This window comes from Passer montanus, unplaced genomic scaffold (genome assembly GCF_014805655.1).
Source record: "Passer montanus isolate IOZ18808 unplaced genomic scaffold, ASM1480565v1 scaffold54, whole genome shotgun sequence".
Lineage (NCBI taxonomy): Eukaryota > Metazoa > Chordata > Aves > Passeriformes > Passeridae > Passer > Passer montanus.
This window is the reverse complement of record NW_024370374.1, coordinates 2,991,445-3,009,792: the sequence shown is the minus strand read 5'-3', so window position 1 is coordinate 3,009,792 and position 18,348 is coordinate 2,991,445. Positions and strand designations below refer to the sequence as shown.

The window sequence follows — 18,348 nt, the reverse complement described above, 5'->3', positions numbered from 1 at the left end:
TTGCCTCCGCTGCTCAACTACATCTTTCTAATGAAGAAACCCTTTGACAAAAACAGTCTACCTGAAGTTTGCTCTTGGTTTTGGCATCCAGTAGTTGAATCATTTTAAATAGCTTGCTCAGATACTTCAAGGCTGACCCTGCTATTTCTAAATATAATAATGGGGCTTAAAAGTTTTAAATTAACATGGCATTGCAAGATCATTCAGCTCAACCATGTTTTCTCTCTATTCTAATTTTGTGTTGGCTTATTTCACAGCAGCTGTTTCCAGTCACTTAGAATTTATCTATAGCATTATTTTTCTGGTTGGGCTGGGAGGAAAGAAAGCAAATTAAGACATCCTTCTAAATGTGAGTGAGTTTTAACGTGTAAGATTGGTTTCACTTTATCTTGTGCAGCTGTCATTTAGGTTTGGTTTTAGTGAGCAGCAAAGAGTTTATCAAGCATCTCTAACCTCTTCTCAAAGGTATTGATTTCACACTGAATGCCACTTGTCCCTGGCTCTTCAAAAGTCCATACTAAATATAAAGTGCCATTTATTTATATATATTGCAGATGGGCCAGGAATAGCTGCTTGTACATGGACTGTCTCACTCCTGGCTTTGTCACTTTAATTCTTTTTCTGGGGAATAATGTCCTACTTTTGACACAGTAATGCTATGAAGGTTTCTGGACTCTCACCTGAAGGCTTTTCTTTTTCACCACACTGCAGCCTCAGAAATTTTGAAAATGTGTTTTTCTTAATGTAGCAAGGTATGTGGAGGTAGCCTTGTCATGAGATTTATGGCTGCCTGGATGTCTGTTCTACCCGAATGTGGACAAAAGAGACTGTGTGTCTGTCCTGCTTCTTCCTTTTGTAGCATGGGATAAGTCTGTGGGTTTGGCCGTAAGCTGCTGGCAAGTGTTTTGAGGCTCTTGCAACTTCTGAATTAAATATCTAGTCAAAGCTACTTGCAATTCCAAAGAAACCTGAGTCAGTGAGGCACTGACTCCCTCTGGGGAGTCTGGTGTGCTGTCTCATCTGAGTCAAGGTGTTGTAGTGAGTGTTAATGAATGCTCATGCTGGGAAAGAATCTCAAAAAGTCCTGTTCTACCTTGAACCTGGAAACAATTGCAAAGGCACAAGCTAGAATTCCCCTGGGATTTCTGGGATTAGGGTTTCTGCCATCTCTGTACCGTCAAGTTGGCCCTGTGGGGTTTGTGGACGCTTCCCTTTCCCCTTTTTTAATGATAAGGCAAAAGAGAGAATTGCAAGGCAGCAGCAGAATTGTTTCTGGACTCGCCCATGTCACCACAAGCAGTGCAGCTGCCAGTTTGTGCTCAGAGATCTGCATCCTCTTGGAGCTGCCCCTCTCCATCCAGACCCTGGCGTGGGCTGACTGAGCTCCTGCCCAAGAGGAGCACAGACCAAGGCTTGGTGCTAAAAGAAAGTGAGGGAGATGGATGTCTGTGTCCTGCCAGTTCCCATCCCCAGCTGGCGCTGCTCTGGGAAGTACCTGATTGTGGAGGGGATGGTGAAAACCCAAACCTAATCCTCATTTATGTCCATTAAAGGTTTGCTTGGTGAAAGAGGATGAGCATCAGACATTGTGATCCTGCTTGAGCATAATATGTACAAAGTAAAATGGATGTAAAGGCTTTTCTGGATTTCATCTTAAACACTGAGCTAGAAAATACTCAAATGCGTGGAACTCTTTTGTATGAGTTAGGTGAATCTTTGTGAATGTTTAAAGTTGACTGTGGATGCTGTTACTGCCCTGCCCTAGCTGTTCCCTAGCTCTAAGACTTCTCATTTTCCTGCAGAGTTGAGGTTACAGGAGGATTGTTGGCAACTCTAATGAAGAAAATAATAAAAAAATTATTTGCCACGTCATCTGTTGTTCTCTCCACTGAAATCTTTTTCTCTCCTTTGAAAGATGGATTAAGCTCCTCAAATTTGTTCCACTTGAGAAGACTGAGAAACCACAAAAGTTATTAATGTCCCTGAAAACTAAGAGAAAGGCACTTCACTCATGATACCTGAAAAAGTACTCAGTGCTATTTGCTACAGGATTGGGGAAATTAGGTGAAATATCATATGGATTTTGATACTTGACTTTGGTTTGCTTTCTAAGCTGGATTTTTGTATGTGTGTATCATTGAAACACCCAAATCCAAGAAGCTGACCAGCAAACTGGTACACTTTCAAATAATTACTTTTTCTTCTGTGTTATCTTCCTGATTCCTCCCGCATCTGTTGCTTAACTCCTCCTCCACCTCAAGATCCTGCCCAGATAGAGAGAGAGGTAATGGAGTTATTTTTCTGCCCATGCTAACCTGGAAACAGAATTACTTTGCTAGTGAATTCTGTGTATAAATTATGAAAGAGCAGGCTATGGCCCCAGCTGAGCACTTTGCAGTTTATTCCTACTGGATGATTTGGAAGTGCAAATGAATGCAATCAAGTCCCATTTCAGTAAAAGTGTACCTCTGAGCCAGCATATTAAAATATGTTCCAAATGATCCCTCACATGACTGTGAAACTTTCCAAAAAAGTTTTCTGATCTTAACTTCAGAGTCAGAGTCATGAATTAGTCTGGAATGTAGATTCTGTTCCACGTAAACTGTGGCTTTGTGCAATATTCCAGGTTTATACTCTTTTATATCTACTTTATCTGAAAGGAAACACATAATCTGTCTTTTTTTAGTTTGCCTTTGATGTGCTTCACGTAGTTCTCTGTGTTGAAACTGTAGAAATATATTCTTTGCATCATTTTTTTTCCTCACCTGTCTTTTTTTTTTCTCCCTTTCCTCCCGTGTTTTCAGTCAGTAGTGAACCTGATCAGTGACCTGCAGGAGCAGATGTGTAGACTGCAGCTGGAAATTAATAGTAGGATCCAAGAAAGAAAGACTCAAGATAGGAAAGCAGACTTGACCCCTAATGATCCTCAGTCTGGTGCAAGATCAGTAGAGCCCCTGGGCCAGAAGGATTGCTCTCGGTGTGAAGTACGAGAAGCTCCCCTTGGCAGAACCTCTCTATTGCCTCTTCTCCCTCTTGCAGAAACTAAATCCCACTAACCAGAGCTGCCTTGGGAATGTTTTGGCATTAATCTTTGTGGCTTGAGTGATGACAGTGCCAGAAAAAATGACCAGAAAAAAAAATCATCTCACCCCAGACTCTGTACCCCAATTACTGGGACAAATTTGGTCACCATTGATGGCTGTCTACTAAAGCACAGAAATCTGTAAAACCAAATCACCCCTTTCAGATTTTTCACAGTTTCCATTTCACTTGTAAGTCTGCAATGCTGGTGTAGTGTGGGTTTTTTTGGATTTGGGGGTTGAGATTTGTCTGATTTTGTGCAGCATGCTGGCATGGTTTGTAGTTTGCTGCTTTTCCTCTTGATGATACCATCCCAGCTGTCCTTAATGGTGTGACCTAACCAGTCCTCTGAACACAGATTATTGATTCCTGGATATCTTAAAAGCTTAACACAGGTGTAAAATCATTTCAGATAAGACTCTCTGACATGTACCCTTCCTTTTTCTATTGAAAAGAGCCATAATAAAATTAATCTGCTGGTACTTTTAAAATAGAAATTCCAGCATGGTTTTGTTTATTCCCTGCCATTAGCAGGTGCCAGAATTTGCATAACAGATCCTGGTTGTATTTGGTCAAAAATGTGTCACATGGCAGAACAAAAGCTACTTTGCATAAATGGCTTCATGTCACTGAAGGTGGAATGATACTGGTATGCCTAGAAAAAAAAACATTTTAATTCTTGATTTCAAATCAGATTGTTGCCACATTTCTTTGGTTAAAAGTTGCATGCCCAGAACTCTTAAATAATATTCTTCTATTGTGAGGAAATTTTTCAGTAATTTATCTCATAGGTTTATATTACAAAAATAGCTATTCTGTGTGATAACATCTATTTTGAAAATAGCTGTTTTTTCTGGGCTTGTTTTAGTGCAGAACTGCTTAATGGACTATTAGAACTATGGGCTTTAGGTTAGAGAAATAATCTGAGAGTCAAATCTAGGGGTCATTCTAAATAAATCTTAATGTAATCCAAGGTGTTAGTGTGGTGCTTAATGTATGTACTGCACAGGAGTCCAAAATTGGGTTACCCCACCATACTTTTCCTTTCCTCAGTTCATTTTAAGACACTTTGTCTTGTCAGAGCTCCATCAAGTTTTTAACAATATTGTCCTTTAGAATGAGCAAGATACAATTCTATCAAGGAATGGGAGGAGGGACATTGAAGGGACAGCTTCTCAGAGCAGGTCACAGTTTTAGTGTGGCAGTTCAATGTTGAATTCCGTGTGGTTCATGCATGATCTGTAATTGAGGACTATGAAGAATTAATATTTGCCAGGAAAACCTTACCTTTCGTTTCCTTCTTCCTCTGCAGGGTTTGTTGCAGGAACTCAGACACCTCAAAATTAAAGTAGAAGAACTGGAAAATGAAAGGAATCAGTATGAGTGGAAATTGAAAGCAACTAAAGTAAGCAAGAGTCCTTGGCATTTTCTAATGACAGGCCTCTATCAGCTGGGAAGGCATATGCTCCATTTCTATCAAAATTTACTTTTCCAACATTTACCTTACAGGGTAGCTCTGAAGTCAAGTTTTCTTTAACCGTCTTTGGATTAAGCATCTTGGGTTGAAGGTGGTGCAGCTTCCTTTGTGCCTTTTGCTCCCTCCGTGCAGTTTTCAGTCTGGTACTTCTTGCAATTCTTATTTCAGGAAACCACAAAAGGCATTTTTGACTTGCAAAGAGCTGCTCAGAGTAAAGGCCTCTTTGAAGGCTCCGTGGCCTTGATTTGTGTAATGGTGACAAGCTTTGTGGGATATACTTTCCTGAAGAGGCACACAAAGTTTGTTGGGTGTTTGCTTACTATGGAATTTGTTTTCACAGACATTAAGCCCGAAATACACTATTAGATCATCTGCTTTGACTTTATGTATATCACACTGCACGGCTGCCTTACACTTTTGCTGACCTTAAGTCCTGCAAAGCTGTTGGATCATAATCTGGAGAAACTTGACATGTCAAACATTTAATCATTTTCCCCAGCAATTAATTTTTCTAGTGGAACATTCTCTCTGTTATTTCTGGTTTGAATTTTTAGCCCTTTTCCACTGGATTAAAAGCACCATACAATTTGTCCTTCTTGTGCTGTAATCACATCTCCTTTCATTTGTGTAATAATCCCTGTTGATATGAATGACTGACTCTTGACTTGTGGTTGAATCTTGGAGAAACATTTCAAATTATTAAACTGAATTTTCTATTTAATGCTTGATAGCTTGATCCAGACATGACAAACAGCTATTATTTGTATTAGCATTTCTTTCTTTTGAGAATTCTTGGATGAATAACAGAATGTTGCTGTCATGTCTTTTTTCTCATTAAGATAATAGTTCTTCAATCCATGAAAATGTTTTCTCTGACGTGGTGGAGATGAACAGTCTTTGGGAAAATATTTTCTCAAGCAGTGTGTGGCCAGCTGCCAAAACAGATAGAAATTATGGAAAAAGTAGGAGCAGAAGGAAAATAGGAAAGAAGAATCATAAAACCCACTGAGGGAGAGAAGGTGCAGGACTGGAAAGGAAGAAAAGTACAAGGAAAGGGAGAGGAAGTAGAAAAATAATCAGAGATGGCAGGAATTAGACATTAAGGGAAAAAAGAGCCTTTGAAAGAGCTCTGAGATTGAGTAGACCAGGGGAGGCAAATCCAGATCTGGCATTAAGAGGTCTGCAAGCTTTTGTCTTCCTGTTGTTCCAGCTTCTTAGACGAGAAATTGGAATAAATCCATGGCTGGATATAAAAAGCATATTAGTCAGTGGGAAGTGTAGGAGCCCTTCAGAGATGCAACAAGGCAGATTCTTCTATTCCACATGGAATTTTAGGCAGAGCAGTGACGTTATCCTGCAATCCCACTGCTTTCTCCCTGGTGAAAATAAGTTTGTGTGTTAATTAAGTTTCTCTCTGTCTGGATAATGTTGTTTGGGTTTTACATCTTTCCTGCTGTATTTTATTTTGAGAAACTGGTCAAATTCGTTGGGGGGTTTTGTCCTTTTTCTTTGCTTTTTTCTTCTCTTTTTCCCCACCCTTTTTTTTTTTTTGGTTTTGTTTTGGTTTTTGGGGGGTTTTTTGTCCTTCATCTGCAAGGAGGCTTGATGTGCTTTTACAGAAGAAATGTAGAATGTTGACACACAGATGTTTTGAGACCTCTGAAGAAAATCTTATCAAACTGCTGACTTACTAAAATGTGCTTCTTGCAGTTTTTATCAAAAATACAAAAACCAGATTAGAATCACTGCATTTCAAGCTGAACAATCACAGAATTCTTCTCCCTCTGTCTTGTTGAGATTTTTCATGTGGAATTTTCTTTCCAAATCTGGTGGCAGCCCTAAATCTCCAGTAAATGTAAATTTTGGTGTATGTGTGTGGTGGTTTTTCAGGCTGTGCTTTCCTTGTACCCTGTTTGCTGAATGTGGTATTTTGGTGCATGTGTGTGGTGGTTTTTCAGGCTGTGCTTTTCCTTGTACCCTGTTTGCTGTTACCTGTTTTGAGGAAAAACATTTTTGTTATCTTGCTGAGGAGGCACAGCATTAATAGATTCTCACTTATACTAATAAGTAGTAATTAGGATTAAAAATAAAAATAAATAATAAAACAGTAATAAACAATAAATATAAAATAATATAAATAAAATAAAAATCAACAGTGTCTGTTCTAAAATCCTTTGATATATTTTAGAGGACTTCATACAAAGTTTGAGTTCCCTATAATAGTCTTTTTTAAAATTTATTTTATTATTTTTATTATTATTATACCAACTTTGTAGCATTGAGAGCCTTCCAGAGTTTCCTTACCTATATAAATCCTTGAAAATGTTAGTCTGCCTTTTCCAAGAACTAGTTGCATCAGGAAGAATGAGCTTCTCTGATAGCAATAGCAGCATAAATATGTGTAGTTGTCCTAGTGTTTGTGAAATATCCTGAGCTGGTAGCTGACCTCAATCACAGCCTCACTCAGACATCTCCTCCTTCCTGGGAAAGACTCACAGACAACGGGTGGGGAAATTTTTCTGACTTTGCTGTGCTCTCTTCCAGGCTGAGATAGCCCAGCTCCAGGAGCAGCTGGCTCTCAAAGATGCAGAGATAGAACGCTTGCAAAGTCAGCTCTCCAGGACCTCCTCATACACTGAAGTGGCAGAGAGAGGTAAGAGGAGGGGAAACAAAATTTAAAATTCAAAACCCTACTTTAAGTTTGATTTGGTAGCAGCATGGTGCAGGATTGCAGAGATACAAAAAAATGCAAGAATGGACTTAAAATTTATTATGGGAGGAAAAGTAGTGTCAATTCATTCTGTGTTCTGGTGGAGTAGAGGCCTTTAGTGTGTGAAATTCTGTTCCAGTCTAGAGGCAGCACAAATTGGAATAAGTATTCTCAGGGCTCTGAAACTTTTCTGTTGGTGTTTTATTTATGATTGTAAAGACTCATCATAGTTCAATGGGAATTTTTTTTTCAGGTATACCTTGAAAATTTCTTTGAGAAATCCTTACAGTTTCTGGTTTTTAAGGGAAAAAAGGGTCACGGTAGTAGCTAAGTCTAATTGTTTCAATGTCCAAACATCCTAAAAGAGTCATTGCTTCCTTTCTCCATGGCTGTGTCTCGTTCAGGCTCCCTGTGCCATGAAAGTTTGCACTTTCAGTGTCCCTGCCAGCCTGGGCTGGTTTAGGGTTCTGTGATATTGCAGGTTTGTGTTTGTTTCTGTTGACACAGGTCACAGGCAAGCAAACCAGTTTGTTTAGCCTTTGGTCTCAACCAGTGGTGCCACAGTTCTCTGAAATATTCACTCCCTGGGGCTCCTGCCAGCTGCTGGGCCAGGAAAACATGGAATTAGGGACCTTTTTCCCCTGCAGCACCAACACTCAGCCATGCAGGAGTATTTGTGAGCAGTTTAGCACAGGGCATCAGCTTTGCTGCTCTAACAGCTTCTGTGGGTATTAACTGAGGCTTCCCAAGGCTGCCCTGGCTGGGATGTGAATTTCCATGTGCTGTGCTTCCCCCTTCCCAGGGCTTCCCAAGAACCTCCTCTGGTTCATTCCAAGAGTGACTTAACATCTCCTGGTGGTGATCTCACTCAGCTGCAGAGCTTGTGCATGTAGAGAGCTGCATGTCTAACCAGAACATCAGTTTGTCTAACAGCAGTGCTTTGTAGAGGAACCCTTCTACTAATAGAATTATGTATTTTCTGTGAGATTCCCAAACAATTTAGGGCATTTCAAAAGAAAGATAGTGGTATGACAGTAAATCTAGAGCTCAGCAGCATTCAGCTTGTAGAAGTGTGGTGAAACTGTCCTTGATTCCAGTGGCAGAAGAATCAAACCCTCTACAAAATCTGTGGGCTACATTCAAGGGAAGCACTTAGACTGTATTTGAATGGAAACAGAAACAATCCTTCTGAAAACAAACAAAAAAAATTACTGATTGATCAGAATTTTAGGTGGTCTTCTCAAATAAAGTTGAAAAATGGTATGAATGTACTAGTAGTATGCTAGAATGCATATCATAAGTAAATTGCAAAATTGATCTAATATGTGCTTTTTCTACATACTTTACTTGACTCTCACCACTTACCATCGTAGAGGAAGTTTATAGGAGAAGGCTAAAAGAAAAACGTAAGCCTTGCAATTCCCTTTTGGCTTTGTCTCACTGTTCCTTTCACACCAGTCTTAACTCAGATGCCTTCTGCAGCAGTAATTCCATGTTTGTTCAGATTTGGCTGTCTAATTGTAACACACACGAGACACTGCTTTCACTGCTTGCAGCAAGCAGACAGCTCCTTTCCCTGCTCAGTGAGATTTCACTGCAGAAATAAAGGTCAGAGGTTCACAAATCAAAATGTTGGGCTTCAAAGGGACATTGTCAAGGTTAATAGAGCCAAAACTTAACAATTATCCCCTTTTATTTACACATATGCAAGCCCAATTTGATTACGGGAAAAACAGCTTTAATTGAAAGCCTTTCTCTTTGGAGGGGAGGATTTAGGCTTTTTTATTTTTTAAATCACTGCATTAAATTTTTTTTAAAAATCTGAATAAATGTCCCCATACTTGATGATGTTAATGAATACTGTTGGTAAAATTTGCTTTAGTTTGCTTAAATCTACCTTGACACCAGTCCTTTTTGAAGTCTAATATTTATAAAGAGAAATTAGTAGGACTGTGATTTTTTAAAAAGTCTCCCAATTGCTTGCCCACTGCCTTGCTGGCTTTAGTTTTTGATTTGGCTGTGCCTGTGCATGTCCTGTGTCTCTTTGAGAAAACACCTGTGAGGTTCATGTACATGTTTTAAACTTAATCATTGCAAGGTGTGCACTTTCCAGAATCCCTGCAATAAAAACTAATTACAGCTTTTTCAAATAGTTTAGCTATGACATTGTGTGTTCAACCTTCATTTGTGAAACCTTTTTTCACAGATGCTCTTTGGCAATGTTGATTTTCTTTCCCCTCTCTCCCTTCATGCCTGCTGCCATATCTGTTTTCATGGTTTTTTTGGGAACCGTTGTGTCTGGTTTAATGTCAAAGCATGAATAGCTTTGTGGTAGTTACAGCACAGGAGCTGCTTCAGGTTCTGTCTCCATCACACTTGGTTTACTCAGGAAGGTTTGCTGGGGCTGTTGTGTAGCGAAAAATGAGAAATTTGGTTCAGCAAAGTTAGGACGTGATTAACAACCTCATCAGTTTCAGAGAGGGTGTTTTAATTGACTTGATTTTAACATTACTGGATAACTTCTATCACTAAATTGTGTGTGAGGAAATTCTCCATTAGCTTGTGATGTAGATTTTAACCAAGTTGCCCATACTGAAACATTGAAGTAAATAACATTTTGCAGAGTTTCCTTCTATCAAACCAGTTTTTTGTTATTTTTCATTCACAAGTTTCATGGATGTACTTTAGCTACTTCTCAGATGGAATATATTTTCAATCCTACTTTAAATTATTTCCTTAAGTGTATAACAGCAAACACACTCTCACCTTATGCAAAATGAGCTTCAGTGTTTCTTTTCTTTTCCACTGCTTGACTCTCATAGTTTAAAATAGTGTTATGTAGTCTTTTGTAAGCAAAACCAGGATGTTTGTGTTGTGCAGTACTTTTTATAGTTCAGCTTCTGAAAAAATCTACACTAAATGTAGTATAGGAGTGCACTGGCCACGCCACTGACATGGTTATGGTTATTAGTAAGAACATAGGGAAAGTATCACAAAACATCTATTTACAGTAAAAAGAGCAAGTCTTATTCCTTTTACAACATTTTAAAACATTTTCAGACCAAGAAGTTCAGCGGTTGAAGATAGGAATGGAAACATTATTGGCTGCAAATGAAGAAAAGGTAAGAAAATAATCCTTGTTCTTCATGTTAAGAATGAAATGATGGTTTTGAATCTCTGAAATGTTCCAAATAACACACTTTCTGTAAGGACTAAATGAGAAAGGGGATTCATTCTTCAGGAGATTGTCATTTTTGAGACAACAAATCAAGCTGTGGGATTTTCCTGGATGGTGGCACACTCATATATGATCACATAGACAATAATATGCATCCCTAAAAACTTCCTTTAGCAAGTGGGGAATCCAGACAGGGAAACATTAGTTCTGGAGAACATTAATGTGGCTCAGAACATTTATTTCTCAAGAAAAGCCCTAATGTCAAACTCCTCTGGTTTCCCTACATCTAAAAATTCACATTGTCCAGCAAATACTGTGTACAAAGGCAAATAACATTCCTTACAAGGCATGTGGAGGACTGAGCCTGCTTTCATTAAAATCACAGAGATATAGTACAGTGTTTCTGCAGTTAAAAATGGTGGATTTAAAACGTAATTTAATTTATTTAATGTTTTCCACAGGACCGTCGGATAGAGGAGCTGACACTACTGCTAAGCCAGTACAGGAGGGTCAAGGACATAATGATTGTAGCTCATGGTAAAATAGCTTGTGAATAATTTCCTACTTTTATTTTTTAGTTTATGTGGTGTTTCCTGTGACCATTATGACCTGTGACCACCAGCCATGTTTCACAGCATAAAATGATCCTAGAGAGGGAGAGCTCATTTCCCTCCCACTGAGGAAAACCCTGACAGCTGATAAGACAAGTTTTGTTTGGAAGGAACAGCTCAAAACTCACATTGCTTTGGTGCACATAGTTCTGTGTATTTAACTTCAGAATCTGAGGGGGGAAAAATAATCGGTGTCCCATTTCTCATTTGCAGTGTAGGAAGTGGAGTGGCTTTAGGACAATCTCATTTTAAGTTGCCACCATAATTTTCAGCACTGAATTGAATCTGGGAAACTTGGCCTTCTGAGAGAACAGTTTTGTTCCACACACACCACCACATTAACAAGCAATAACATTATCTTTAGGCCTTGCATGGCAAAATGGAAACTTGTATTTAACACCCAAAAACAGGGAATGAGAGTTAATCTATTTAACACAAAAACCAGGGAATGAGAGTGAATGTATTTAACACACAAAATAGAGAATAAGAGTAAATGTCTCTCTGAACGTTCATTAAGTAAATAAATAAAAAGAAAAGGAACAAACCACGATGCTCTGGACTGTTGAGCTGATGCTGCAGAGAGCAAACTTCGCCTGTTTCTCTCCCTTTCTACTTCTTCTCTCTAATTCTTTCAGGCTCTCCTGTCTCTGGTGGCAGTGAGGAGGAAGTTGAGGCAACTTTAAGGAAGTGGAACCTTCTGAATAACTCTCAAGGAGAATTACTGAAAACAGAGGTACAGATGTTCTACAAGCAGGTTCTGCTGTATGGATGATTTTTTGCTGCCGGTTTCTCTGTACTAATGAGGGTGAGGGTTCAGCCCTGGACAAATTTTTGCATTTCTTGGTATGGGCACAGTAGATTCAGCAGAAGACACCAGAGCTACAGGCTAGAAACTCTTGTATCTTCCCCAGGCCTCTGCAGGAGATTTGTCACCAGCTCTGCTCCCTCCAGGGCCACACAAAGCCGTGGAAATCAGGCAAGACCTTTCTGTCTCCTGGGGTGCTAAATTGTATTATTTATTGTATCTATAGACTGTTTAAGTGTTGGCAGCTTCTCTTGACTGCTCTTGGCTTTGCTGCAGTTTGGGGCACTTGTGAAAGCTGTGCTTGTCAATGATTAGATGTTTAAGGTTTAAATTATAGGAATAAATCAGCATTTTTATATATCATATCTTAAATCTTTATATTATATATATTTATAATATAGATATTTTATATTATAAATATATAATATAAAATATATATTATATTACATTTGCAATGCTTAGATGTTTAAGGTTTAAATTATAGGAATAAATCACCATTTTAATATAACATACATTATATATTTATATAATATGTATTATAATATAAATATATTTGGATTGTATTATAAATATATAATCTATAATTATATATAATATATATATAATCTGTATTGTATTACATTATGTTATATATATATTTGTATTTATATTCTATAACATATAATATATATTTATGTTTCTATATAGTATATTTATATGTAAATTTATTTCTGTTTAAAGTGGAAGCATTCCAGTATCCTCAAGTAATTTAACCTCTCAGCAGGAAGAATCTTTGGAAGTCACAAATAGGTAAGAACGAGTTACTTTCATCGAAATGTAAAACAATTTTCCTTTCTAAAATCCCTAAATGTTGCACAGAGTTACTGCTGTGCTTGTCAAGAGTTTCTAAAATCATCTAGAGGAACAAGGCTCCAGCTGCCCACTGGGCCTGGCTGCATTTCACTGCTGGTCAGAGGATGCCTTGTTGCTCCTTCTGCCTTCATCTATTGCTGTTCTCAATGCCATGATTTTCAGACTGAAAACACAATAAAATAAACAAATATCTTAATTCTGTGCTATGTTTTATGCAGACATTATGTGATTTATGCAGCTGCTGTGTATGAGACAGTGGTGATATGCAGACAAACCGTGTTGTATTAACTGCAGCTTTTTTCCCTTTTTTAAGGGTTCCACAGAAAAAAAAGTCAAGTAGTTTAGAAGACTTGCAGAGCGAATCCTTGGAAAAGGTTGGTTTATTTGTAATCACAGCTTCTGGTGTTTAATGTTTCAACTAAAAGACAAAGATCAAGTATAAATACTATTTTTGTTACGCATACAGTAACTTTCAACACCACTAACTGTATGTGGGGAAAGAGCCCTAAAACAGCTCAGGTTCTTCCCCCCCCCCCCCCCCCCCCCCGACAATTTCCAAACTGATTGACACACCCATGTGGACACACCTTCAAATTCAGTTTTTGCCCTGAGAGAAACAAAGATATTTACGTGAAATACAAGAAATAATGAGGAGTAATTTTGTTAAGCTGCAGTATTGTTTTGTTTATAGGGTTTTTTTTAAAATATATTTTACTTCCAGGTCACCAAAAATATTAAGGCAGCTAATCCTGAAAGTAGCTAAATGTTGGGACTGGGTATTTCCACATAGGATTCGTTTTTGGGTGTATGCATGTAGCAATGTTTTCCCTGAGTTTTCTGAAATGGCTTTCCTGAAGTTGGCAGCGATGCTGCCTGAGTTAAAGCAGCTGGGGCACATCAAGGGTTTAATTCCACTCTAGAATAAAACTTCCCAGTTTGTAAAGTCTTGTTACATTGTGGTCCACAGTCTTGTTTTGTCATCATGTACACTGACGTTTTTCTAGACTTCTGCAATTCTGCTTTGTGAGACTGTTGTTATTTTCTGTACCCAAATTAGGCTTAATACCTTAGACCCAGTAATGCCTTTGAAACCAGATACCAGTCATATGATTGCTCCAGTTCTTAACTTTTTAAAATTTTTTCTTACATATTTCTTATTTTTCTTGAATTGCTGGAGAGGATAGTGACCAAGTAGAATAAAATTTGTGCTGCATTTGTTTGATTGTACTCACCCATGTGACAAATCAGAACTAACATTTCATTCCATAGAGAACTGCTAAATGTTTTCTTGTCACAACTTTTAGTTATTTTCTTGTCTTAAGCCAAAAATCTGAATTTGTCTCTGTGATATGCTGTGATAAGGCTGGACCTACACATTTATGCTGGAATTATTCTGCCTTGCTCAAAGCTCAAATTCCCACTGCTTCCAGCAATAATAGTAATAAAATAATAAACCACATCAATGTCCCTGACCTAACTGTGGTGGAATTTTTATCGTTTGGTTTCTGTCAGAGCTCTTTATGGTTTCAGCTGGATCCATACAGGATTGTGTGTATTATTTTATGTCAATTGTTTTCATATTGGTCTATTAAACAGCTGCTGTGTTCCCAGCTCAAAGCAACTCTAAAGGGACCACCCAGAAACCTGAAAATAGCAAAATTCCTTTGATCACAACAGAACATAAACAGGAATTTTACGGAGTGGGGAATGAACAAACACAATTAGTATTAAATATTGGGTTGAGATGAAATTAAGAGGTAACAGTCCTTGTAGTATATTGTCCATACATTAAGCACCATCTCTATAGCAATAAGACTACGTTTGATGTTCCATGTATGTATGTTAATACTAACATTTGTCTGTTGCTTTTTTCCACAAAACTTTGAAATTGCCCTCCCTGAAACTCCATAGTATGTAGATGGAAAACCAGCACAGCCTGTTGTAGAACAAGAGGTATATTAACTGCAACCTTCCCTAACAATTCTCTGGTGTGGTGTGGTGTGATGTGCTGTGATGGTATGGCTGGTTTGCATTTTATATTCCTTTTCTCTTCAAAATGTTTGCATAGTTCCAGTTCTGACAAACAACACAGGGGGTAAAGATTTGAGAGGGAAATGTTTTGGTTTTTTACTTTTCATCTAGAAGCTTGTTACATGAAGCTGAGGTCAGTCACTCTCAGAATACACACTGCTGATGTAAGACACAATTTCTCTACTCTTACAATATTTTTGGTACAAGCTGGGATCTACTCCTGCAGTTGCCAAAAAGGAGCAGGGTTTGAGGACCTGAGCAATCTGGCCTGCAGTTGTGGTATCCAAAGAATCCTCTAGGCCTTGGAGTAAGAACAGATATAGCAGTGGTTATCTCATAGCATTTTTAATGTATCATCCCGTCACAGACAATGTTTTGAAAAAAATTTGTTGGAACGGGGTTACTGAATAGGAGCACACTGTACTTTCCTTTGTACTGAATATAGTTTGCATATTCCCAGTGCAAAGTTTTCCTATGAAACATCCATTCTGATACTGAAACATTTACCATGGGGGTTTATTCCAAAACACATACTGGATGTACACCACTCCCCCTCAGAATTTAATGGCAGCTGGAGCTGCAGGTTCACTGCTTGTCTCAAAAAGCATCCCTGTCCTGCAGCCTTCACCCAGTGTTGGCTTGTCCATCTTTTCCTCTAGATTCAGTGCTGAAGAAATCCCAACAATCCATTTCCAAAACTGTAGGCAAAAGTATCTCTGTAAAACACGTGCTTTGCCTGGAAAAGGAACTTATTAGGCTCAAAACTATCAGATTTATGGGAACATTTCATCTGCCCTTGTAAAAGGAGCAAGGTGCCCATGTAGATATCACTTGAATGGAAGGAAAATTAGGTTCTGTGATAGAACTGGCAATTGTATTTAGCTGTAATTCTTAAAAAAAAAAAAATCACATGTACAATTGTGTCTATGCAAAGAGATTTTTGTCCTTACAAAAGTTAAATTTCTGTACCTTAACTTTGGTTTTGATTCTATTACTGTTATTAATGGTGCTAGGAAATATGGTGGTGGAAATTTGAGGTGTACAAATACTTTTGGGTTGAATTCCAGCAAGATACAATTGTGAGGCAGAAACTTTCTGTCTGGTGGGGAAAAAAATTATCTGAGAAGTAACTAAACATGTTTTTGGTGCTATCAAAGTTGACAAAGAACGTCTGGTGGGGAAAAAATTATCTGAGAAGTAACTAAACATGCTTTTGGTGCTATCAAAGTTGACCTTGGTAAGATCAATTAAATAGTGACAGAGTGTTGGAGCAAAGGGAGACAGCTATAAAAATTCTTATGGCAAAACCAGGTAATATTTCACATTAATATTTTAAAGCAATGCAGAGTGGATGAAGTGGGAGGAGCAGATGAGGGAAGGCAAGGCTGTGTCTTAGCTGGGGAACTGTCAGCTGATGGGTGGCTTTAAATTGAGTTGTCTGTAAGCAGGAACGTGCGGGGAGTGGAGTCGTTTTGAACCATACTTTTTTCTCAGCTTTAAGAACATTGTGTACCAGATTGCAGATGCTGCGAGCAATTTGAATTTTGTATTTATTTTATCTTTCCCTCTTTTAAAAACAACAGAGTAAGCCAGTGGGGAAAGGCAGCAAGTACCAAACGCTGCCAGGAAAGCTGCCCCGAGCCCTGCAGAACGGGGAGCAGGGAATGTACAGCTCCCCAGAGGGATGTGGCACCAGTGACAACGATGACAACGGCGGCCCTGGCCTGAGTATGTACCCGTGCCTCTCCCCAAGGGACAATCCAAACTGTTTGAGGGGCTGGAACGTGGCGTGGGATGGAATCTGCTGTGCCAGAACAATGCACTGTGATGCTCACGTGGTTCATTTAGGGAATGCCCTACTACTTCTTTCTTTCTTTTTTTTTTTTTTTTTAACAAATACCAGAAACATTGACATATTTTTCCCAAATATTCCTAAAATTTCCCATATTCTGCTCATGGCAGAATGAGGGATGAGTTTAATTTTGAGGGGTTTTTTTTTTCTGTTTCACCTGACAATGCCATTAGAAAATTCACAGTACAACCATAAAAAACATGAACATTTTGGATAAAAATCCTTCTATCAGCACTGTTGGTTGCTTAGCTGTGGAGGACCCACTAGGGAAAATTTAATTTACTGCATGCAGAAAAGCATCTGTTGATTTTGAAACTACAAATATATTTCCATTCCACAACCACAGCCCTGTGGAATCCTGAATTAATTTCTTTCCAGTGGCACCTTAAGCACAGATTTATTGACAAAAAGGAGTTAAGAGTGAGGCACAGGACCAGGTTTTTTTTTTTAGGACTGAAGGGCTTGGGAGCTCGGGCACAAGAGTTACCCTTGTGATTCTGAAGTCTTCCTGCACTTAAAAAGTTACAGTGGGTTTTGGTTTTTTTGTTGTTGGTTTTTTTGTTTTTTGGTTTTTTTTTGTTTGGCTGTAGTTTTTTTCCTTTGGTGGGGGTTGGTTAATTTTAAAGCCTCATGGTCCATAAAGCTGCTAGCACACTGCAGTTTCAAGGTTGCAATAGGTTGTGGTTGTTTAGGGTTTTGAAAGAACTTTTTTTCTGTGATGGCAACTTTGCAGGCAAAGCATGAGCCATGCTGAAGTATCTTTAACTGCAGGATTATCCAAGGGTGGGTGAGCTTGAAAAGGAAAATTTTCTTTTTTCTAGAAACAAGCAATGGCTTCTTAAATACACTGAGTTAAGAGGATTTTTTTCTGCAGGTTGGTTTGTTTCTTGCACATGCAGTGAATTCATTCCACCTCCAATTCTGTATTTCAGAGCAATTTGATGCAATCTTAGCCACTGCTTCATTTCAGATACTCTGCAGGCTTCATAGAGCTCTGTAGTCTTTGCTTAAAGAGCTGAAACTTTCCAAGGATAATTAGGAAAGCCCCAACAGATCCATTTCCATCCCTACCTGTTTAAGATGATCTGTACAGAGTTCTTGGGGCTTGTGCACACCAATGCATATTCACTTCCACATTGAGCATAACTGCTTCTTTTACTTTTTGTTTCTGCTTTTAGTGCTTAGCTTAACTACTTTGCCCTTCTGTAACTTTATTTTGCTGGTGTTTTGTATCTTCTTTGCTTCTCCATCTGGCTTTCTGCTTCTTGGGATGACTGAAGATCGCGGCAGGAGTGTCAGTGCACCCGTGCTAGGTACTGTATCCAAACAAGATGCAACTTTAACGCTCAGTTTGCTGCTTACTTTGGTTTTTTCCTTTCCCTCTCCCTTTCCCTATGAAATACTAATCCCAGCTGGGCCCTCTAGGCTGAACTCCTTACGTGCAGTACTGAAATGAAGTAATAGCTCCTGCTGTGTGGCATTCACATGGGGTTTCTTTTTATGACACTTATTCCTGGTTTCATTCTGTCTTCACTGAATTTAGAAGAATTCCCACTGATTTTGATGGAGGAGTTGAGGTATTAAGAGCAGGCAAGAAGACCTGAAACTAATTCAAATAATGTAGTTAAATAGAAAAGACTGAAATAACAGAATTTTTTTACCCAATGTTTTATTATTTTCTTTTTTTTTAATCAAATATCCAGCTGTTTTTTTCACCTTCTGATCATGTTTGGTTATTTTAAATAAAATAA

At 38.5% G+C, this 18,348-nt stretch overlaps 1 protein-coding gene across 7 annotated transcripts in view; it reads left to right on the top strand.

Annotated features, from left to right (window-relative positions):
* The window catches only part of PPFIBP2 (PPFIA binding protein 2), a 93,363-nt gene that overhangs the window by 65,843 nt on the left and 9,172 nt on the right, over positions 1 to 18,348 (top strand). For 3 of the 7 annotated variants that reach the window (XM_039725031.1, XM_039725032.1, XM_039725033.1), the window contains exons 7-19: positions 2,805 to 2,984; positions 4,394 to 4,486; positions 7,103 to 7,211; positions 8,642 to 8,674; positions 10,329 to 10,390; positions 10,908 to 10,983; positions 11,693 to 11,790; positions 11,969 to 12,033; positions 12,583 to 12,651; positions 13,028 to 13,088; positions 14,626 to 14,667; positions 16,329 to 16,473; positions 17,878 to 17,910. In XM_039725031.1, the coding sequence (XP_039580965.1) occupies positions 2,805 to 2,984; positions 4,394 to 4,486; positions 7,103 to 7,211; positions 8,642 to 8,674; positions 10,329 to 10,390; positions 10,908 to 10,983; positions 11,693 to 11,790; positions 11,969 to 12,033; positions 12,583 to 12,651; positions 13,028 to 13,088; positions 14,626 to 14,667; positions 16,329 to 16,473; positions 17,878 to 17,910 (1,066 nt within the window). The remainder of the gene's footprint in view (positions 1 to 2,804; positions 2,985 to 4,393; positions 4,487 to 7,102; positions 7,212 to 8,641; positions 8,675 to 10,328; positions 10,391 to 10,907; positions 10,984 to 11,692; positions 11,791 to 11,968; positions 12,034 to 12,582; positions 12,652 to 13,027; positions 13,089 to 14,625; positions 14,668 to 16,328; positions 16,474 to 17,877; positions 17,911 to 18,348) is intronic. The other 4 variants (XM_039725036.1, XM_039725037.1, XM_039725035.1 and 1 more) reach the window with 3 other exon arrangements.